Here is a 24,816-nt window from a genome sequence, read left to right on the forward strand (position 1 = left end):
GGTCTTTTACAAGAAATCCCCTTGCCAGGCTTGTTTCATTTCTGTCCAGTATGGAAAAAACCCAGCATCACTAGTTTCTTGTTACAGGCTTGGCTTAAGCTGCCCGGTGCAGGGATCAGGCCAGGAATTCATCCCCCTTAAATCACCCCACCAGAGACTGGAGAGGGACTTTCCATGGGCCCAGGCTCTTCTCTGGGTTGCACCAGCACCAGCTCCACAGACAATCAGGAGACATGCTGCCAAAGCATAGAACAACAGCAGGTCCTGAACTGCCCAGCTGCACCCATGTGTGACAGCTTGGACCGCTCAGCAGGAGAGAGTAAGAACAACTCTCACCTTGCCCATTAGGTACAGTGGGTAAAAAAGTCTGCTGAAAATAAAAGGTCTGATTAAGGGTCAGATATCTTGCTGCATTACTTCATTTTTACACTAGTAAGTAACTGTCTTGGGTGTATGTAAGTAATGCAGGAAGAATCAGGCTTCTCAGATGTCTGCCCAGCTTTTGCTTTCCCCCGGGGATGCAGAAGCATCACAGGATGCTCAGACCTGTGGACAAACTTCTTGCCTAAAAAGAGCCCTTTGTACTCTGCTTCCCCTGGAAAACAATGTAAACTATAGGCTTTTGGGATCTGCATTTTAGAAAAAGGATACCTCCACGCAGATCTGTCCTCCCTGGGTGCAAGGCACATCGGTTTCCGTATTGTAGCAGTGACCTGCAGCAACACACAACTTTTTCTGTGGACGGCAGGCAGTGTCACTGTGAAGAGTGTCACAGTTCCCTTTTCATAAATAGAGAAGCCAAGGTAGTTAAGGAGATTTGCCCACAGCAGAACAGTGGTTTGTTGGTTTGTATCCACAAGAAATTATGCTTATACAACAATTTTCTCTGTGTAAGTGCTTGAATTCCACTAAAAACTCGGGAATTCACAGCATCAACCACTTCTCATAGAGAACTGTCTCTTTCAAGTTCCTAAAAATTTTGTGAGAACAGGTAGACAGGTGGAAGAGAGAGATCCTACCAGTCCCAACAGCGACAGAAAGTCAAGCAACCAGCACAACCATCAGTGAAGTTGTAGTTGGAAGATGGGGCTGCAGGGCTCTCAATCACGACAAAAAAACCCTCTGTGAACCCGATGCAGAGCTCCAGTCCAGCTCAGACCTGTTCTGCCAGTTTGGACTGTGTTAGAAATGTTGCTGGGTTAATTGTCTTCTGGCAGATTTTCATCCAGATAAGGTACTGTTCTCAGACAGGTACTCAGGCAGAAGGGTCATTCAGCATTAAAAGTACCGTAAGACATGATGATCACAGGCACTTTGTATTTCCATGGTCCCATACCCACACCTGATGCACACAGACACCGCTGGTGGTCCTTGCCCAAATCCAAGCTGAGTAATAAAGGAATTGTGTTCTGATTCAAACAGAAATAGGGCCACACTGTGGGATATCAGCAAAACCTGCAGCCTGATGGTCACACTTACAAGTTAACAATAGTTATCATCAGTGCCTTCCCCTCCAGAGGAAGGCAGTCCCCTGAGGTCACATTTAGAGATATTGCAGGATACTGAGTACAGGCTATAGCACCCCAAATCTTCATCTACACATTTACATTTTTCTCCTCCTTCAAAGGGCCTCCAAATAATGTTCTGTTTCTTCAGTTCTGGTGATGGCTTCTGCTACTCTCTGGCTTCAGGGATCTAGTAGGGCACTCCTGCAATTTGGTTTCTCTTAATTAACTGCCTTTCATGCTATTTGGGGCAGGCAGGTCCTGCTCCTATAGAGAAAGCTCTTTCTCAGCCCTGGGGAGGGTAAGGTAAAGTTCAGGGAAAGGGCAGCTGCTGCAATGTCCTGGTCTGAGGGCTGCAAGACGTTGCCTGACATGCCTCTGAAAAATCAAAGACATGTAAGAGCTGGGGACAAACTAACCAACACCTCTGTACAGCTCTGGGGAGCAAGAGAGGTTGTGATGGTGACTTAACCACCCTGTGGACCTTGTTGGGTGTCCAAGCACTTGCTGCAAGCTGAGGATGGACGGTCAGCTGATTTGCCACAATATCAAGAAGAGTGACCAAGGGGAGGCCCTGGGACAAGGGCCTGAGTCACCACTAAGTAACCAGTAGGTACCAATGGCCATCACATAGTGTTAACTAAGGCACAAAGGAGATGTGAAGAGTGGGGCTTCATGCAAGGAAGAGCAACTGTTTGACAGATGCTGTTGGCATTTTTTTAATACACCTGCACTGCAGAGAAAAAATTTCAAAATAAGATAGTTCAGCAAGAAAAATTGTTTTAGGAGACTAGTCTGTGCTGGATTCAGGGGATAGCTCAAGTATGCCAAAAAATGTCACTCTGGTAATATGGAGCCTCATTACCACTCCAGGTGAAAGGTGGGCTTCTTTGGTCTTCTTTAACACCAGGTGATCAACATGAATATGCAAACACACAAACAAGAAAACATTAAAAAAAACCACACCTCTTGAAGACCCTCTCACTTCATACACATTCTTCGCTAGAGAGGGAGTAAGAGAGCAAATGACACATGAACGGGGTTAGTATGCTGTGAAGGCACTCTTGGAGGTGTTTGGGGATGAGTGATGAGCACACCAGAGAAATCCTTGAACAGAATGATGAACTTTGCTTTTTTCATACCATTGCTTATGAAGGGGTTAAGGAAACAGTATTTTCCATAAACTCAAAGCCTTCATTTCTGCTCCAGCTTTGCTCAAAATTCTCATTTTAAAAAGAGGTTCATGCATATGTATTAGACCTGATCCTTATTCTTTACATGTATATATGGTGTTAGAAATTTTGTGATGGCTACAAATATTAAAAATACTTTGCAACAAAGTTTCTGCTTCTTCTCCCACCATACAGTACACCATATCTTCAGGCTGCGGTTGAATCTGAGAAATTTCCTTAGTGTAGGTATTTACTAGTGAAAAAAGTAAGTGGAAGATGGTTTTCAGGCTGAAGGGGCTCCTCTGACAGGCCTAAGCTCCACAGCTGTCACTCAGGAAAAGAAAGCAAGGAGAAGAAAGCGAGGAGAAAGCACACACGTGTTCCTTAATATTTGCAGGCAATGTTTAACTGAAATTTAAAGGTACCTGATCACTTACATCTCTAAACTGCAAATCCCCTGCTGGGCTTTTGCCATCCACTGAAATTCTCTCATCTAGTTCATCAACTGAGTACAACAGAAGATAACAGCTTGGTGGGCAGCTCTCCCAGATGCATGTGCAGATGGGTCTCAGTACCCTGCAGAATGCTGGGAGTGCAATGCGCCTTCTGCCTCACCTGGCAACGCTTTGGTAACAAACACCGAAAAGGCAGATGTGGCAGCTGCAGGAAAGCTTCTCCCAGGTATGGCTTCTTATGTTAAGGATTTCCCCACGCCTCATCATGAGACAGCAATTTTTTACAGAGGGTTTCTCCCCCTGCAACAGGAAAGCCTTCACAGAATCAAGACCTCTCATGTAATGATTTTCACACCTCCTCTGAAGAACAGGATTACTCAAGCCAGACACTACAGGAAGTTAGACAAAAGTTCTTCGTAGTCTAAGTACTGCTAATAAAAGGAACATGGGAACTACACCACCAAGCATCCATGGGATCCTCTCTCATGTCACACTCACCACCCTGTTCAAATAAACTATCTAACAGCCCAGCTGCTCTGCTTAGGAGGGATGGTGTACTCCCTGCAGACTGGAGAAAACCACTGGCTTGCTCTGCAGCTGCTCAGCACCTTGCCAAGTGCACCAGGTACTGCAGCAAAACAACACAGGAAATGCTTGAATTTAAATACGGCTCCACAAATATTTGGGGATCCACCATGACTCCATTTAGCCACGCTCAAGCATTTTTTTAGTCTTTCTTGGGTTTCCTCATGCAGGAAACTCACTTTTTTGGGGAAAGGAGCTGGCATAGGTTCTTCCCTTCAGCTTTCCAGAAGTACTCTGGAGAAGGTCTTGTCTAGCATGCACACAACACATAGTTGTCATTCCACTGAAATGACTCTATGTCTTGCTCCAGTGATCTGAGATGGGTTAAAAAGCTGCTTCGAAGCATCCCAAACAGCTTTAAAAAATACTTTTTAGCAGTATGCAAGTTTATTACTAGGATCCATGTTGGCTTGTGTTGGGTGGCTGGCAGACACCAAATTCAGCATTACTGTCAGTTGTATTAAAGTTGTGTGTCAGTCGGGTAAAAACAGCCTGTTTGCTATCTAAAGCAGTTTGAAGTTATTTCACACGTACACCCACATGAATTGTGTTAATCTTCCAAACTTCATTCATATTAGCAGTTCAGTTCACTGCAGTAATTTTCTGTGGTTTGTGTTTATTATCCACAGTGAAGTGGGGCAGGAATAATAAATAACCAGGGACCACCAGGAGCCCTAGTAAAGCTACTCTGCCCAGTCCACCACCAAAAAGCAACCTGACAGGTAGATCATTGTTTTTTAATTACTGTACCTCCTCAGAAAGAGTTACAGTGAGTTTACATTTCTTCACTTAAGGTTTAGCAACAGATTTTTCAAATTTAGACTTGACCCACTAATACCTTTCTGCTGAGGTATCCTGATGTTAAGAGTGACGATTCTTTCTTTGGGAAGGCAATTCGGTGACAGAAGTGCCTCTGTTTCTTCTTTTCAACATTGTCATCAGTAGTTATGATTTTTACTATTATTTTTCTATGTGAAAATAGATATTCAGGTTACAGTATCAGACATGTTCTACAGCATTTTCCTTACTGTACCTACCACAAATAGATTTTCTTTTCTGCTCTGTATATCACGTTTGTAACTGGCTGCTGTGAAGCTTCGCAGCCAGATTTTATTGCCTCTGCTGAATCACCTTTTGCCCCTGTTTTTGTAAATATTGAAAAGATGCTGTAAATATTACAATAAAAGGACAGTTGCTGCAATCTGCCAAGAGATTGCATAGTATCCCTTCTCCCTGTTTTTAGGGTTGTCTGCAAGCTTTAACTGTCACACAGATGGATAAAGGGACAGCAAGGATGAGATGAGGTGAGGGTATGCACCCTGCAATGCTAAGGGTGCCAAGCTCATTTCCGCCAGCTGAGAGCTCTGCTGAGTACATCCGCTGTTTCAAAAACACTGGAAGTAAAAGATTCAAGACTGACTTTGGCAATGCTCTTTGTGTTTTTTTTGATCAATGGCATCCTTACACATTGCCACATATTCATCTTTTCCTAGAAATTAATTCTTTGCCTTGTCACCAGCTGCAAACTGCAGTAGCTTGAGTCATTGGTTAATAGATCCCAGTTTTCTTTCTTTAACGTACAGCAGTTGGACATTTAAAGGAAACTGTCTGGAATGATTCATTACAAATGTGAGTTTATCATTCTCACTGGAATGTAATTTACAACAAACATTTTAACATCAGACACAAAGTAAATGCCTTGTCGTGTAGAGAAATAAGAACAAGCAGAAGTACACTGTTTTCCCAGATGCTCCATTAAAACAAGCGTTAGTGTCAGCAGCCCTTCCAACATCACTTGTGAGTAAAAAGCAACCACTACCAGCCTTATTTCGAGCAGCTACAGATGTTTCCATTTTTGAAAGTGGTGATTAGCACACCTTTAGACAACGAGTCTTCCTAGCTGAGGCCTGTGGTGCCATGACTGTGACATCTTGTCAGATGTTGCTTAGAACACCTCAGTTCACGGAGACTCCCTATCAAAAATGCTGTTCTATAGGATATATAGATATAGATATAATAACAATAGCACTTCAAAGAAATTATCAACATCTGTTACATTTTTTGGCAAGAAACACAGGTTAAAATCATTCTCTTTGCAGAAGAAACAAACCCAAGTATTTAAATGCTGTATAACTCTCCAAGTTCACAGTCAGACCGGGTAATGAACTAAATGCAGACCCTATCCAAGTTTGCCATGACTTTCAAAAGAAAAGGATCACCCTGCACAATTATTGGAAGCACCACTAGCCCAGATTTACATCAGTGGAAATAAGGACAGAATTTAAGTATTCTGGGCAAAACTAATACTTCTTCACAATGATCACTATTAACAAAACCTTCTAAGTACTTGCAAAGCATGTGTAGGTCTATACTCATAAAAATCATTACACAGAAATAAGCCTGGCATGTGTTTCTAATTTTTGTTTTAATTTTTTTTGTGTGTGTTATATTAAGAAGGCATTAATTGATTTATTTTTTGCAAAGGGAAGGAGGAGACAGATAAGCTGTAACTGCCGTGAATGCCACCACAAGGACCCTAAAGCTGATCAGTCAGAGGACTTCTACTGAATCTATTAAGCATTTTGTTTGTGACACCTGTTTAATTCAGCAGTGAATGACACCAGCTGAAATACATGCCAAATCACAGCTCCGGAGATCTTTTCACCAAAGTTCATTAAGACGACCAAGAAATACCTGAAAACAGAAAGCATAATATACACAAAAAGAAATCTGATGCAAACCTCCAAAGTCTGTAAATCTCCATTACCTTTGCACTTCCTCAATGACATGCAAGAGAACAGAAAGCCTGTTAAAAAAGGCTTTGTATATCTGTCTTTCAAATAGTCTTGCAGCTGCAAAGAACACTGCTGTCCTGCCTTACGGTGATCCTAGATTTCAGTGGGTGATCTGAGCAATGCAGCAGTAGATATGTCATGATACAATGTGGCAACGGATGAATAGAGCACAGGGATTCCTAATGATCATGAGTGGGGTATGCAAGTTAGGTCTACCCTACATTTGGGGAAAAAAACCCCACATCCACGGGTGTGCTCACAGACAGAAAGTTAGGTCATCCCATGCCCTCCTTCTGCCTGCCTTTTCCAGGCACACAAAGTCATGACAACCCTCCTGCTCCCTGCAGAACGACATAGTCAGTCAAGATGAAATAAAACTGAATCTGACCTGACCCTTCAGTCACACTTCACCTCCCCTCTGACACTCTGGGCTCTTACCTGGTGCAGTTTTATAAGACACAGTTCTGGTGGGCATGGGTGGTGCACTCTTCGTAACAGGGCTTGGTGCCATCTGCAGACCTTGCCTCTGCCTTTTCAGCTCCTCTTCTCGTTCCTGGGCAGCTCTGATCTCTTCTTCTATCATCGACAAAGTCCGCTGCTTCCTTGACCGTAACTTGAAAGGGCCCACAGTCACTTCAGGCTCCTGCATGGCTAGGATGGAGGCAGTGCTCCTCAGCTCAGCTGCCTCTGAATACTTGCTGAAGTAGCTGACTTCGTGCTTGTGTTCCTCCACAAAGAACGGCTGGCTGGCTGAGTACACAGGTGACTGCTGCAAACTCTTCCCTTCCCTGAGTCCTGAGTCTTCCTCTTTTGAAGTCTTTGGTATGCTGTCCCTTTTTTCTTGAACAGGTGAAGACACCTGGGGTGGCTCAAACATTGGGTTCTGCTGCTCCTTGGAGGCTGGAGCTGGCCTGGTGGTGACTGGCTGCTCTTTGACTGAGATCTCCTTCTCTGCTAGGATTTCTTCCTCCTTGCAATTTGCTTTATCCACCTGCTCAGCTATGGCTTGTTGGATGGCATTTTGAACCAGCAGGCCAGCGTGGTACTCCAGCTGGTCATCAATCAGCATGGAATCTGCCAAGGCAGAGGAGGGCAAGTCACAGCCTGGGTCACTGAACGACTTGGAGATGTTTTCTTCCCTGCACTCTGCTGGGGTGTCAGCCTGCGGGGTCTGTGGCAGGGAGAAATCAGCCAGTGAGCTTTCCTGCAGGGCGCTCATGGTCTCATTGGAGGCACCACTGTCGCTGATGTTATCCATGCTGAAGTCATTGGAAAGGGTCTCCAAGACAGTGGTATCCTGAGACCTGACAGACAAGTCATCCAAACCAGAGTCAAGCTCCTCTGGAGGGGAAGAGGCGCTGCCTGACTTGGGGAACTGGTCTAGCATGCCCTGTCCATCATCCTTCACCACTGTGAAGACTGCTCTTGCACTCATGAATTCTCCATCCTCTGCCCACAGTTTTGAGGCCTGTCCAGCTCTGGGGCTGTCACTGCATGGTGACTCTCTTACTGGGTCAGCAGTGGTAGTCTGAGCATTTGTATCATCTTCTATGCTACCAGAGACCTTCTGTGCTTTGACAACAGTGGCATCATTACCTTCAAGCTGTCCTGTTTGCCCACACACTGAAATGGGTCTTGTCACAGAGGACAGCGGCTTGTCTGCTTGTGGAGAATTGAGGCTTTTGTAGAAGGGTTTGATGGAGAACATTTTGGGTGTTCCTGACCGCCTTGGTGGGGCCTGACCCTGAGACAGACCTGAATGCTCCATCAGCTGGAACTGCTTTCTGGCAGCTGAGAAGTCAATTTGCTCTGTGACAATATCCTCTTTCTTGATATTGACTGGCTCTGGTGGTACAAAGGAGCAGCTGACCTGTTTGGGGGATGTTGGTATTGCACCTTGCTGCTGCTGTCTCTCCTTGCGCTCCTTGTACTTCTTGTGGGACTCTAGGTGCTCTTCATCTAGCTGATCCTCCAGGGACTTCTCTTGGGGAGGGTTCCACCATTTGGCGGCAATGTTAGGGTTTTTCTTGACAGCCTGGCTTTTAATGAGTTCCCTTCTTTCCTTTTCAAGTTCCATCATCTCCTCTGATGGTCTCACTTTACGGACCCTGTATTTTTCCTTTTCTTCTTCATCTTCAAAAAGCTTTGAGGGCTTTTTGTCTTCATGGAAGGCTCGTAGTTCAAACTTAGCCTCTTTTTTAAGGGTTGTAAGAGGTGTTTCTCCATCCTTAGAGGACCTTCTAGAACTGTTTGAAGATGTGGGACTTCCTGGCACCTTCAGACTGTCCCTGGTGTCTTCTTTCACTGCACCCAAGGAATGGCCATTAGATTTCAGGTTCTCATCCTTTGCGCTAGCTTCACGTGGTTCAACTACCAAGGGTGCCTGCCTGTTGGCTACAATTTCTTCTCTTTCACTGAGTACTGAATCATTACTGACATTATCAGATGCCCCCGAGCCATCCATAATGGAGACTGCACTTGGTTCAGGGGAGGATGTCCCATTAAAGGTATTATCTGCAGCAGAATCACAGCAATTTGCTTCCAGCACTTCATCTAGGTATCTGATCTCTTTAGCAACTTCACTATCCAGAGATTCGTGCCTGTCCTTAAGTCCATTGTGGCTGGCAGCAGGGGAAAAGAAGTGGGTTGGACTGTCTATGGGATGTGGTGAAGCCACTGTGGTGATACTTTTATGTTCAGAAACTGGAACTTCAATTTCCATTTTCTCTTCCTTTGTAGCAAGCACACTAGCTGGCTCCAGGAAATTGGCACAGTTTTGGTCTCTGTTTTTTCTCAACCTGATGTCATCCTCAGGGATTCTGGAAGATTTCTAAAATAAAAGAGAAAAAAACTATGATGAAGTCCTAAAAAGCAACGTTTTATTTTTTGCAAAGTAAACACCATCTGGAAAGCAAATCCAAGCACTGCCTAAATGTGAGATTAAAGCAGCCCCTCAGAGTGTAGGAAGGAAAGCAAGGCAAATCATTAACGCAAAACCCAGAAAGTTACATTACTATAAGGCATTAAAACAGCAACAAGGTTTCACATCAGTATCTCGCATCTGCTTACCATCCCCACTTTGTCATTATTTCATGCCTGGCTCCTGATTTGCCACTAAAAATGAGCTTTGGATTTCCAAGTTATTAATGACTTGGCAGTTTACGGTCTTCAAAGGGTTGCACATGCAGCACACACCACCTTATCAACTTGGTATTTTAAAAATGCTTTCCACACCTAAAGGAAATCTCATAATGCTTCTGCAGATGAAAAGTATTACTGCCCCCGCTTTGCCAAAACAGATGCTAACACGCAGGAAGAGTAGGTGATTCATCCCGAGTTAGGAAAAAGGATGTGGCAATAGCAGAGAATGCTCAGTTCTCAGTGGGTCAATCTTGGTCATCAAACAGAGGGTAGAATTACACAGCGCTGGAAAGATGTGGGGTCTTCATGCAGCCCACACGGAAACCCACATGCAACTGGACCTGGGAGACAGGAAGTGTTTGTAACTCCCACGGCATGAAGACCACCACAAGGAGCATGACAGGGACCAGAGTCATGGTCTCCTCCCTCCCACTACTTTGACCTGCAGTGCAGATGGACTGGATTCATATTTCTTACTGATGTGTTGCCACTGCCTTCAAGCAGGGTATTGAAAGAAACACTATTTATGTTCACACATGGACATATTTTATTGGTCAAGCAGCCTAGTGAACTTCCCATGAGTAAAGTCTGAAGGAACTTCTGATTAAGCTGGTAACATGTCAATGAATTTTTCAATAATTCTTTACTGCTGAAAAGCAGAAAAAAGGAAACACCAAAATAAAAGACGAGGGCATTTTCAACATTATTCAATAACAACTTGCTAACTCTTGCTAATTCTTCCTAACTCCTGAAAACCAGAACTGACACATCTATTCAGTTTGACTAACATTTCAGAACAGAAGCTGGATACCTGAGGTCTCTGGCTCCCTTTCCACACACAGCGTTTCTATGTGTGAGGCATGGACTTGGGAAGCAAATGGCGCTGATCAAACCCTGTGAACTCAGTGGCAACCCAACAAGGGCACCTGTCGTCTGCTAGTCACCCCTGCCCTTGCTGTCCCTTATCTTGCATGCTGTTAATACACACAGCAGCAGCAGATGATCAGCTAGGAGCACAATGGTACTTGCCAGTGACCTGAACAACGACATAGCCTCTGGATTTACACAGGCAGTAAAACCCATTTGACAACCTTAAGGAATTATACCCAGCCAGCCAGAAGAGCTCGCTTTCTAAAAGCACTTTGAAAGAGTTTTCTGTCTAACTATGTAGCTGTACACAGTTGAAGACAATGCTGGCTTCAGCTACAAGGTATCTGCTTGTTTGTTGTGCTTAAACATTGGGAAAAACCTTTAAAAACAAACAAAACACCTGCTTTTGTCTATATATTTTACTTTACATACTTGATTGGTTCTGATTGCATTTCACTTTCTCTTGAACCTAGAATTCTTTACCTGAAGTTTCTAGTAGTACTTTTCTTAAAGCCTATTACATTTTTCACTATTTAAATATCTAAATGTGGTCAGTTTCTTCTTTAGTCCCATTGGAGATATCTTCAACAAATCAGATCTTCTGCAAACAAATAAAGAACAACCAGTATAAGAAGTCCCTACTTTCTGAGTGGCACAGCAGGAATGAAAGAAAAAAAAAAAATTAACCTGAAAGGGCAGGAATCACTCTTCAATTCCCTGCAGGGCTCCAGGTATCATGACACAATGGGCACTCAGGTGACAGGACTAACTAATACCTTTCTGGTATTTGGGTTTAAATCTCCCCTGCATGACTTGCTGGTGCAAAATGGCAGATGTTGCTACCTGGAGCAGTCTGTGCAAGGAACATAAGCATCAGTGCAGCACTACTGGCTCTCCTTTTCACACAAACCACGAGCATTCCCTCATGCTCCTGCTAACATTTGCTTCTAATCAGATAGATCAAAGCCTCTAGTGACATTGGTAGCTAACTACATGTCTTCTGTAGCCACAAGAACATATCTTTGACACAGCAAATCAGTTAACAAAACTGTGCACCCCAGCCACTGAAATACATCTCCCTGCAGAACCAAAACAGAGTCAAAGGGCTCCCCAGTCCCCACATTCACTGAAGCATGTCAACTTTCCACCACTGCTTTAATGGACGAACTATTTCAGATCACACCATGTTTGGGTATTCAAGTTAGGGAACAGAACCACAGGTGCAGTCTCTTACCAATTTCTTAATAAAAGCACATCTTATCATAGCTGCAATCTGAATCTCACAGTTAAGGCATCTACATGTAGCTGTCTGATCAGGGCATACATTTATGACAGTATGTCTGTGCAATTAGTGTGGCACATGTAATTATGTAGTAAACCAGACAATTATGCAGTAAAAAGTATGAGGCAACATTGCTACTCATGGGCAGGTGCCTTTCTTTGCTGGGAATTAGTAACTGAACAGGGAGAAGGGCTCCCAGCAGCACTGAGAAGCCAAGGAAGAACGCTAAAGGACAAAAAAAAAGAAAAAAAACCCCAAACAATTAAGACACACACCCACCCACCCCCAGTTTTTCCCTCCAGACTTCTGGCAGAACATGGGGACAATTTTGGAATGCCATGTCAATAAGAGTACGCTTCAGATACTCCTGTGAGGACCAGAAGTCAAACTACTGATTAATTACCTGAAGAAGATTACGGAGATCATAAGGATAGAAGCAGCTGACAAAACCAAGCTTTTCAAGACATTCCAGGCCACAGAGCCTGTCCAGGATAACTGGCTAGGTCTGGGAAAATGGCACATATTGGGATAACAATACCATGAGTGGGAGGAGGCTTGGAGGAGAAGGAGGAGGCTGGTGGGATGCACACAGACCCCCTGCCTCAGTCGCTTGGCAGCAGGAGGCAAGCCTGCCAGGGGGCTGCTTTTGCTCCTTGGTGATAAGTATATACCAACAGCTTTGTATGTGCCGCCTACAGGGAGAAGGCTTTTCAAAGCCTCCACCATTACAAAGGCCTGTAAATGGGAAAAGGGCTGCATTCAGTTCTGGTTGCAGTCAGCAATACAGCGTTCACAGTAATTCCCATACACTGCTCAGCTAGACCCAGATTTTCCAGAAGTCACCATTACTTTTACACAGTCTTTGAATGTGCATTCATTTCTGTTTAAGTCAAGATGGAACTGGGTAATTACCGTCATTTCTACAATGCTGCTGCACTTTGGTAAACTGCAGTTACTAACAGCTTAGAGAATTATTAGCATATTTCCTCCTTGGTTGAATTCTTTGTCTACAAAAGTGTAAGTGTTTGGGCAATCAACTCTTTTAGAAGGAAAAAAATGTGGGTGTGCTACTAGCAAGACCCAGCAAATGTACTGCCAGTGCTTCCTTTGTCTGATGTGATGCAAAATGCACATGACAACAAGTGGGAGGCAAGCCTTCTGAGCCACATCAACATTCTTCTGAAACAACAGGGAGGTGGAGGAGAGAAAGGAAAAGATTAAACAACTAAAAACTTCATGGTTTAAAAAAACTAAAACACAGTTTCCTCATTGTGGGCATCTACCAATCCTTACAGCCAAGTTTCAGGACCGCTGTTGATGATGTGGGTCTCCTGGTGTCATCAGCATGCTGACTTCCCGTTTCTTCAGGTTTCATCTTCCTTTGGAGATGCCCTGTATTGCACCTGCTTCTCCTCCCACTGCCTGATCACCAAGCCAGTGATTTGTTCAATACTTTCCCCTCTGCTTTTTGATCTGTTCTGCCTGGCACACCTCTAGCAGTTTTAGTACAATAGCGTAACTTAACGTGACATTTGCATTAGGTTGACTGGCTAATCCACAACTCCCTGCTGATGTCAATCACCTTCTCCCTCTTCACCTGCTGTCTTGGCCTGCCTCTCTAACGTCTCTTTGTAAAGGAGAAGGAACCAAACCATGGATTTTCTAGAGAATTGACTGGCAAACCTTCAAGAGAGCAGCTGCTTTCATTCAATTCACCCATTTGAAGAACACAGTCACCACCTGCATCACAGATGGAACCAGTCCTAAGCACTGCAAAGATATAGACATCATATATACCTGTGCTTTTAGACGGCCACCCTGTCCAGTGACAAAACCCCTAGCCAACACAGGTATTGCTCTGCTCTTGCCAGAAACAGAAAGTATTTCTTTAGAGAAGTCATCTTCTGTAGAAGAATCGTATGGCATAGAAGTGTTGCAGTTCTTAACAAGCAAGAAAGGCAATTCAGACAAGGTGCTAGCATCCATCCCTCGCAGCTCACATTCACTACCACACAACAGGTGCTCAGAAAGGTGCCACTATCCCATGTCATTCCAGATGGGAATGACAGCCCAGACCACTGTCCCTTCCCATAACAGCTGGTGCACCTCCTCGCTACCACACCAGGCTCTTGTAGGGTGGCTGCCACCCTGTTCACCTCCAGAAATGTGGTGTTCCCCCTTGTCACTGGCATGGTAAGAATGCTCCAGGTGGGAGCCTTTGCAGAAAGCACTCTGAAGAAATGGGCTCAACACTGTGTTTTGGAAATTTTCTGTTCAGGTGAGCTAAGAGAAAGCAGAGGCAGAGAATTAAAAAAGATCCTGGAGCTGAGGAAGAAAAGGGATACTAGTGGATAATGCAGAGCTCAAGAAAAGGAAGGAGATTTCTAGTCCTATTGTCTACAGAAACATGTCCTTTCATTAAAAAAAAAAAAGAAAAAAAAAGAAAAAAAAAAAAGAAAAAAAAAGAAAAAAAAGTTCCAAACCAAAGCTTAGTCTCCTTGCTTCTGTCTGAACAGGTCCCATTTTCCCATATAGTATTTTCATACTGACTCCTAAGGGTTTTAAGAATACTACAGAAAGTGTTGTCCAAAAAATTTACAATTTTTCACTTGATGAAATTGGATAACATTCAAGTTTCAGAAAAGAAAATAAATCCCCAATTCCTGTTGCCGAATTTTGTTGAATTTAAGACATGTGAGGCACATGCTGGCACCACCTTGAATAGTTCCATTCATAATCCCACCTGCACACAAAAGCAAGACCTGGCCTGTTCCTCTCAGTGTAGTACACAGTGTCTTCAATATGCAAACAGAAACCATTTCTGATGATAATGAAAAATTTGTAGCACTGAGTGTCACAAGTGACAGTCTCCATAAGCAGCTCTCTGTGGTCTTCAGTGACTTGTCCGAGGTAGCCAGACAGCACAATAGGCACACTTTCTTTATAAAAAGCTGGTTTATCTGTTTTTATCTCCTTCTAAGCACTTAAGGAATCGGAAGAGTATAGTATAAAAATCAATGCAATTTTATACTACGTCCCCCTAAGAAGCAGTGGGGGACTCTTCTGGAATACAGACAGTAGTAAGGGATGGGGGGATACAGCGCATGAACAAGTGGCTGCTTGGAGAACTTGCTGTGTGACATTTTCTGAGTGCTTTTCTGTATGTCCTTTTTTTTGCCTGTTTTAGAGAAGAAGTTGTGAGTGCATATGCTCAGAAAGCACGTGAAAGTCCTTGCAATATTCTTTTTTCATTCCAGTTGAGCCACAGGCTTCAGCTTCCCCATGTGATATACCATAAAGCTCTTTTATCAAATCAAAGTCCAGTCTTCTTTTGTTGCTGCAATAACTTGATTGCAATAACAAAAATTAAGATTGAGAAAAACGGCTCAAAAATAATGACAAACATATACTATATGGTAAGATATTTTAATGATGTACACCTAATGAATGATACCATATTTCTCTAAACAGCTGAAGTTTTTCCTGGGCAAGCCAGGAAATAATAACCCTTACTACTTCCCAGTAATTCCAAAGTATATATACTGTAAGCAGTTTTCTAGAGATAGGAAGCCACTTGTTCTTTTATGCCTGTTATTTTCTCTTGCTCCCTAAAAATATAGACCTGTTCTGTGAAGAATTTACAGCCCTAATGACCAGATTTCAACTATTGCTACAGAAGCAAGAAAACCAGATATCCTCCTTTTTAAATTAAATGCTTGTGCAGCTGTTGTAAAAAACAAAACAAAACAAAACCATCAACCTAAAAGGCTAACAACTTTTTATTAAGTATTTTCATACCCATACCTGCAAAGACTTGTAATTGCATGAAGCACCTTCATGGACAAAATGATTTATACAGAAATGAATATTTAGGGACAAAGGGCTGCTGACTTCTGAATTAAAAGAAATAACACCTCTGATAAAGAAATTTTACCACAGAGGTTATTAGAGGATGAAGATTACATAGCTGGCACCAGGGAAAGCAGTATATATTCAGGTGGTGTAGACTTGGATACTACAGTGTGTGTGGCTGGTTAGTTTTGCTGTGAAACCTCTGTTCAGTTCTACAGTAATCAAAATGCAAATGTGAAATTACAGTAAGCTGTGATTAAACTTTCATTCAGAAACTGCAGCACCATTTGGTTCAGCCACATTCCCCCCCTCTGATGCCCCTACCCCCACCTCCCCATCCCTCCATTTTCTATCAGCATCCAGATAAGAGGATTCCCTGAAGAGCTCCAGAATTGCAGTTCACACACATAGGGAGAACTGGGAGCTCTTAGTACTCAAGAGATCTGTAAATTGGTGATAAAATGATTTCAGGTACAAGAACCTGCATTCAAAAGATCATTCTTTTGTTCTCTGCACTGTTGGCTTCTTGTAATGTAGGTCAGCTTGAAAGTGCAACTGAATTAGAGCAGGAAATGCATGCGTAAGAGGTGTTTCATCCAGAAAAATGTGGTTTTCTCATCACTCCCATCAGTTCAAATCCAACTCCTGATGCTCCTTTCACTTCCAAATTGATTTCCATCTCAAAAGAAAAATGCAGAATTAAGTATTATTTCTTCTATTGCTTCACTCAGTTCCTGAGGACAGAATGACCAGAACAGTACACTCTGTGTGAGGGCATGGGAATGCTGCAAAGAGACAATACTAGACTCAAGGTCAATACAAATGTGTCAGCGTATTAATCAACCACACCACCACAGATACTCTAGTACTTTTTAACTGTGTTAGACACTTTTCCTAAGGCTTACTTTTCTGCGGCTTGTCTCTAAAATCTGTCTGTGCTTAAAGAAGAATGAATGCATCCAACAGCTGGGACATTTGATTTACAGAGCATGTGGTGCTAAGTCACTTAAAATGGTAAATACAATTTCCTGAAGCAGTCTCCAATGTTACCTAAGGAAGTGCAACGGTGTGCTGGAGGAAATGAAGAGCATAGGATCCCACTAACGCATGAGGAATATTACACGATTAGAAAATTGTCCGCTACCTGGCAGGGAATACAAGGTATAATAAAATCCTTAAGGAACAGAAGGAGATTTTCCTCCTCACAGGTGAAGGTCACAGATGAGGTCCTGTACCATGAACCATTGCATGTGCAGAGTCCACTTGGAGAGGCACCCCTCAGTCTGTGCTGCTGGATGTGAGCTCAGAGCTCACGGCTCTGTTGTTAGTAGCACTCTTTCACGTTCTGCCACTGGTTTGATGTTAAGTGAAAGCCAAGAAATCCCAGTTGAATAAAGACAGAAAAATGTTCAACTTAACAGAACGTCCAATATGGATACTGAGCTGAGCAGAATGTGGCTTCTGAATATATGCATGAAAAATCACCGTTTCACAAAATGCTGCAGCTGAAATCTGCCCAACACATGTTGAGGATAGAACAATTGCTCTGGTAAAGCGTGACCTAATCCCAATGGGGAGGGGAAAGGATGCTAAACTAAGCCTTGCTTTTAATACTCTTTAACCCAGATAGATAATGTCAGCACAAGGAAAGGGTGACCTTTACGGTCACTTGCAAAAAACCAATGAGACAAGGGGATTTCCAAAATTCCTCAGTCTTTTCATCAGGGGTGGGAGATTCCTCTTCCACCTAAAGAACAGAGATTACTCTGTAAATATGAGATCTGGAAAAAAATACTGGCATATTAATAATTTTGGTGCATGAGAAAGGGACGTCCTGAGGAAGGAATCTGGGTTAGGCAGGGACAGGAGGAAGGCTGTAAATGGAGACAAAAGGCCACACAGTTTACTTATTCTCTGAGCAGATCTTACGGCTGCTAGGAAACCGTTTTAATATATTCAAGTAACTGAGATAAACCTGCCATAAGCACACAAGTAGGCTTTCTAAGATGTATTAGTATTAAATTAAAGTCTTCCAATGATACAGATTCTTTCATTGGCTGATACAGTTCTACAAATCTTTTGTAAGTGGCCTAAACTACAATTTCTGAACAAAGACACATGATCTCTGCTGCAGCACTTTCTCCACTTACTTTCCAGGGCAATACAGTAGAAACTGAATGCTTTAATTGATGCAAGCACCTAGAAACCTTTGAAAACACAGCCTAAACCAGATTATTTTTCACTTCTCTGCTTCACAAACACCAACTGCCAGAGATCATACTACTTTTTCCTAAAGCCTAGTTAATATTTGCTACACTTCTAAAGGGCATTGCTGTTCAAGATCTACTGGAGTTTGACAGTTAGGAATGATGATGCAGAGAGGGCTGAAGGAACAAATTCTGCTCAGATATGGGGGGTAGGGGGGAAGGCTGAACATCTATTTTTCTTTCAGGGCTGGAGAAGATTAAAAATTATTATTGATGCTTTGCCTCTTGCCAGTAGGACTTCTTACAGCTGCTCTCATGCATTAGCTTAAGACCCATCACAGCAAAATCTCCTTAAACAAAGGTATGCCTAGGTAACCGTGCATGGTGCAGCACATCTCACCTGATGGTAGCCTGCTCTGCCTGTAGCACCAAGAATAGGACAATGTTTATTTCACTACAAGCAGTGAGCCTTGGGAGGGTCACAGTGCCAGGGCTGTCCAGCCAGTTGGCTTGAGCACTCTATAGATTGCCGCCTTCCCAGTTCTTCAAAGAAATGGTGTTGTTTTAAAGCTAGAGACCCCTAAAACTCACTATAAAGACAGTGCCATAAGTGGCTTAAAAAGGCCCCAATTTATATTTAGTTTCACCTAAAACGTGAAAAGGCTCTTACCTCAGGCAAAAGCAGATCACCGGGTCATTTTCAAAGGAAAACTGAGAGGACATCAAGAGGAAATGTAGCTTAGTCCTAGCTCAAAAATCACTTGAATTACATAAGTGGAGAGTGGGAAAATACAATGGTGATCAAAGGATGTCACTGAAGTCTCTGCCAATAGCTGTGTCACACACACAAGTGTGTAGGGGAGAGAAGCCACTTCCAACAAGAGCCTGACACACCACCTCTCCAGAGTCATGCTCTCCAATGTGTCACCACGTTCAGAGCCCATCAGGAAACCACCACACAAAAATGCTTTCACTCCAGTCCCTTTTTCCAGAAACATGCCACAGTGAAAACTGCATTTGAGATAAAAACAAAAGTTTTATGGAAGAGCCAAAACCTTGTAACTCTAGTGGGCTGCAATTCACAGAGCTTTTCCTCTAAGGGCATGCATGTAATTTAACTTTCTGGATGGTTCAGGTAGAGAAATACCCACTCAGAGAAATAAACCCACAAAATGAAAACCGCTGTCATTAAATGATGAGTCCAATGTAGCCAACACGATCTCAGGACTTAATGACACACCATTTCAACAAACGGCCAGTGAATAAGTAGTATTTAATAGGAAAAGAAGTCAAATTATAGGGCCTACAGAACAGTTTTGCTAGTAAGAGGCCAAATGTGTACAGTCTTTAAAAAAGAGGATGTTGCTAAATTCTCCACATGCCACTGCTGTCCCCAGGCTATAAATATGACCTGCCATGTGAGTTAGATGTTGTGAGCAGTTAGCAATTTCATCTAGGCTTTGCTCGTAACACAAACTAAGCACTACAGTCATCTCGCTGTCTCCTGCAGAGTATTTCATTGAAAGTGAGACTTGGACAGGATTTTTTTCTAATTCTTTATTTGGGAAAAAGGCAGTTGAGAAGTCCTGGGGAATAAGCCATTCCCTTTCAGCACTTACTACTTCCCATCCCTCCGGTCCTGCTCCCCTCCCCTCTTCCAACCAAAGACTCATTATTCCTTCTTTTCCTGCTGAAAAGCTACTGATTAAATGACCTAAAGCACATCTGGACTACATTAGGATATTATTTGATTAAGGCATTCATCACTTGCTCTTTCAGCAAGTGGAGAATTAAGATAATGGTGGCGGGAAATGGTGTTAACTGAACTGGTTATTCCAGCTCAAACTGCTCTGCTTGAAAAGTTTGGTTGCTCCAGTCCCTTGGTTGTGGGTTCTTTTTTTTTCCTAATTACAGAAAAATGAAATAAATATCAGTTAATTAATTTAATGTTGGCAAGATCATTAACGCCAAGTAAGCTGTTACATTAAGGGGTGCTGTCATCTGTATCTCTCAGGCAACTTGCTATCTGATAGGAAATGCTTGCTTGGAGGTATTTTAAACAGTTGTAAAAAGGCTCCCCATTAAACTGCAAGCAGCAGCTCACATTTCTGTACATACAGAAGTTTGACACATTCCAGGTCAAGTTGCTTTAGGGGAGAGAGGGAACAGAAAAAAATGGCTTAACTAGATCTGCTCAAAAGAGTATTGTTTGCTAGCCCATCACACGAGCAGTAACTCTGTTTTCAGCATTTGAAGTGACTGCATGAGACTTCAGCTACGGGGCCTGAACACATAAAACCCAAAGCACAGGCTAGAAGGGAAGATCATGCCATCTTGGCTGTTAGATTCTTTACCGTAAAATGTCATTCCTCATTTCTCACAAGCTAAATAATGTGCTATCCTGGTGTATGCACAGAGATATGAACTACATGTTACCATGTGCATCAAATGCCGTAGGAACAGGAATGCTGTTGCTGCTAAATTTGACTATGCACAGTACTATGCTTGATTTCCTTCAGTGCTAAACAAGTAAAAGATGAAGCCAAACAGACACCCTTAAAGCCTTTTTATCAGCTGAAGTTTGCTTTGCAGTGTCAAGAAGCATAACGCACTCAACTACTGGGAAACATACCCCTCCAGAACAACTAAAAAATTCACCCAAAAGACTTCACAGGTGCTGCCTAAAGAATATAGACACTGAACATGTGGGTGGTTTTCCTAGTTATCACATGCACAGGATATACAAAAGTACATTTTCTCCCTAGGAACAATATTGTCCAGTGTTACACCTAAGTAGAAAGTTGTAAATTCCAGAAAGATCTGCCTAACCTTTACAGTGAACAGACAAGCCAGAAAGTGACAAATTCCACAGACATCATAAGGAAAAATGGTATTTTAAATACTCCTCCACTATCAAACGATAAAGGCTCAATGAAGATAAAAATCGCAAATCAGAAACCTTAGCTTACCCTTTCTCTGTGTTCCTGAAAACTCTAAAGCAAACCCCCAAAATGTTGTTTTTAACAAGAGCCTTTGACTTTTTTTGGTCCTTAAGTCAAATTCCTTCCCCAGCTCCTAACAGGACCAAGATGTTAGTCTGAGGGAGAGCTGGTTTAAAAAAAAAAAAAAAAAGCAGCCCACACCCTCAGCCCATTCACACAGAGGCTGTTTTACAAGGAAAATGTCAGTTCACACTACTCAAAAAGAGCATGACTTCACTTAACCTGTAGGGAACCACCTCCTTAGAGATCCCTTCAAAATCATCACGTTAGCAAAAGACCTAGAGATCTGCTTTCAGCTAGCTTAAGCAGGGCTTTACTGTTCCAGGTTTTTTGTTTTGTGTTTTTTGTGGGGGAAGAAGGGCACAACTTAGCCACACAGCATGTGGCTGGCTTTCTGCTAGAAAGGAGCAATTACACAAAGGGCTGCTCTGAAAGACACAAGCTCCAGCCAGTAATTAGCAGTAATTTTTACCCACTAGGAAACAAAAGAAGGATTTACTATATTCTTTCCACTGGAGAGTCTTAAATGTTAGCTGAAATGCTTAGAGCACCTTTAGTAACGTTCTGCTTCAGAAGACACAGGTCAGGGCAGTGGTGTCCAGCCTGTACGAAATGTGTTGGCTGCATTGAAAACAACCCAAGACAGGGAACATTAAAAAAAAAAAAATGTAAGGGAGGGTAACTGGGAAAAAAACACAATGTTTTCTACAGCACAGTACCTGCTCTTTACTGCTGCCTGTGGGCTAGTGACATTTGAGCACCCCTGGATTAGGTTTCCTGGAGGCTTGATAGTTAAAGCTAAAAACATGGGATATGCTGACCAAGTATACCCTGTGATGGCCCTCTGGACTTTGGGGTAAAATGGCTTGAATTTAGTGCCACCTTACACATGTTGCTGTAGATGCCATAGCTTCAGTGGTGAAATAGTTTACTTTAGTCACCTGCAGAATTATGAAGAGATTAATTTGCTTTCTCACTACTTCCAGGGCATCAGCAAAGGGAAGGCATAGCCAGCCTCAACTAGCAGTGATGAAAAAGAACAGCAGTGGTATTTTTGATGCAAGAACCCTTGAAAGCAGTGGTAGCTCACTTCAACCTATGCTTGACCACCTGCCTGAGCCATGTTACATTATGCAAGTCAAGCCTCTACAGTTTAAAAATGGGTAGGTAAGAAGCTCCTTGTCACCTGTTGAATGCATCTATGAAAACAGAATAGAAGTAAGGTTCATACAGGAAAAAAAGAAAAGATAATCAACATCCTTGTCCTAAAATAAAGAGTGGCTTTGGTGAGCCCATAATGACAGCAAATACTGTGTGCTTTCATATACCACCTCTCATACTGGACATGGGGCAGATATTGTAATACACAGTTAAAACTTTTCTCATATTAGCTTTTTTTCCCCCTTGGATGATCCAAGAATTCTATACTATGATGAGGAATAAATGCCTCACGGAGAAATTAAATTTTGTATTCAATTGTATGCATTTGAAGTGCAATTTCTTATTGATTAAATATGAAGTTCAAGTAACCCTGCTTCACATGTGGTTACTGAAGGAGCAGAAGGTCACAAGACATTTATCTCATGTACTCTCCCTGCCACCAACTGTCTAAAGCCCCACATGCCCTGGAGGTCACTGGAGGACAGAGCTGTAACTGGAACACTACCCAGGTGTGCAGGAGATGGTGCTCAAGACACTTTTGTGCTACAGACTCACAGGCTTTGCCCACTTGACATGCAAATGCTCAGTTTTCATTGAAACCTGAAAGAGTTGCACTAGAAAACAGCTTTTATAAAAAGTCGTTTATTTCTTATATCAATTAGTTTTGGAAAATGGGAATAGCAACATTTCCTTAATATACTTGTATGTTGCAAGAATTAACTGGGCTGTCCGTAATCACAGAATTATAGAACGTTTGGGGTGGGAAGGCACCTCTGGAGATCATCTAGTCCAAGACCCTGCTAAAGCAGGTTCACCTGGAGCAGGGTGCACACAATCACATCCAGTAGGGTTTTGAACGTCTCCAGAGGAGGCCCCACAGCCTCTGGGCAGCCTGTGCCAGTGCTTTGTCACCCTCAAAGTAAAGACATTCTTCCTCAGATTCAGGTGAAACTCCCTGTGCTGCTGTTTGTGCCTGTCACCAGGCACCACTGAAAAGAGCCTGGCCCCATCCTCCTGACACTCACCCTTAAGGTATTTGTAGTCATTGATAAGGTCCCCTCTCAGCGTTCTCTTCTCTAGGCGAAACAGTCCCAGCTCTCTCAGCCTCTCCTCATAAGGGAGATGCTCCTGTCCCTTCATCATCTTCGTAGCCCTCTACCGGGCCCTCTCCAGCAGTTCCCTGTCTCTCTCGAACTGGGTAGCCCAGCACTGGGCACAGCACTCCAGATGGGGCCTCACCAGGACAGGGCAGAGGGGAGGATCACCTCCCTCCACCTGCTGGCCATGGTCCTCCCAATGCCCCCCAGGATCCCACTGGCTCTATTGGCCACCAGGGCACACTGCTGGCCCATGGGCACCTCGCTGTCCACCTGCACTCCCAGGTCCTGCTCCACAGAGCTGCCTTCCAGCAGGTCACATCCCAGCCTCTGCTGGTGCACGGGGTTGTTCCTCTCAAGGTGCAGGACCCTCCACTTGCCTTTGTTGAACTTCATCAGGTTCCTCCCCACCCAACTCCCCAGCCTGTCCAGGTCTCGCTGGATGGCAGCGCAGCCTTCTGGTCTGTCAGCCACTCCTCCCGGCTTTGTATCATCTACAGACCTGCTGGGGGTGCGCTCTGCGCCTTCATCCAGGTCATGGATGAATAAGTAATGAAGGTCTTGTATACATTATAGCAGTGTAGCTTCATATTAAAGTAGATATACCCTGTTAAACCCTCTTCTGCTAGAACTGGCCTCAAATAAACCACCTTTTCTCTCCATCAGGAATTCAGACCCACCGTTACTGTCAACTTTAAATAAGTTGGGTTTTGTCAGTTTTGTTGTTTGTTTGGGGTTTTTCCTAAAAGCTTTAGTTCTGTCCAAAAGAACCTGAATTTTATTAAAAAAAAATATTTCCAGTACTCTTGGTTGAAGTGAAGAATTTGAACAGAAACTTGAAATGGCTAAATGATCAAGAAATAAAAATGCTAAAGTCTACCTCAGAGTAGTCCAAGAATATTTTCAAATGATTCCTTTTAACTTTTTGAAGTGCAAAGATTCTTGACATGCCTGCATTTTAAACCACCTCCCGTGCATGACTATCAGCAGTCCCTGGGTCCCGTATATCGTGGCACACTGAAAGACAGTAGGAGTACCAAGACTGAAATGTGGTGGAGAATCTGTATGAGTATCACAGACCCACTGAACAATCAGGAAGTGTTGTCCTCTGGAGGCATGAAGGGCAAGATTATAAAAGGCAGAATGATACTGGCCTCAGAAATCTAAGAAAAAAGGTCCATTTCAAAGTCATTTACCTGTTTCAGGCCTCTAATCTTCCAGATTTGCAGCACAAATGCACATTAAAGCAAGGATGCTTGTATATCCTTACGATGTAGCTAAATCTGTGCATATGAAAAGCTCGTGTAAGGCAGGCAACTCCTATTTTTGGCTGCAGATCTAAGGATCCTCAGGTCTGCAGCCAAATTTCTCTCTCAGAACAGCAGGTCATACGCAGTTTTAGTGCTGCATGGCCACAAGATTGCTCTGTTCATGTCAGGAGGCCACCTGTAGAGACTGATGAGATGTGTAAGCAAGAACTCAACCAGCCAAAGAAAAAGATGTAGGTAGGTAGCACCATGCTCTCTGTAAGGGCCTCATGACTTTGGGAGACTTCTTTAATTCAGAACAGCCCTCCTCTGTGAACCTTCAAGACAAGTGATGAGGGACAGGTTGTGGGGCACAGTCTATGCTGTGTTTCTGAAAGAAGCCATCTCAGATTTTAGCTGCTAGTTGCAACTTTCGGTTATGGTT

General features: G+C 43.1%; 1 protein-coding gene across 5 annotated transcripts in view; it reads right to left on the reverse strand.

Annotated features, from left to right (window-relative positions):
• Positions 1 to 24,816, reverse strand: part of PALM2AKAP2 (PALM2 and AKAP2 fusion) — a 272,605-nt gene that overhangs the window by 14,818 nt on the left and 232,971 nt on the right. For all 5 annotated transcript variants that reach the window (XM_080370982.1, XM_080370984.1, XM_080370983.1 and 2 more), the window contains one exon: positions 6,951 to 9,342. In XM_080370982.1, the coding sequence (XP_080227108.1) occupies positions 6,951 to 9,342 (2,392 nt within the window). The remainder of the gene's footprint in view (positions 1 to 6,950; positions 9,343 to 24,816) is intronic.

Source organism: Falco punctatus, assembly GCF_963210335.1.
Source record: "Falco punctatus genome assembly, chromosome: Z".
In the NCBI taxonomy this organism is placed as follows: domain Eukaryota; kingdom Metazoa; phylum Chordata; class Aves; order Falconiformes; family Falconidae; genus Falco; species Falco punctatus.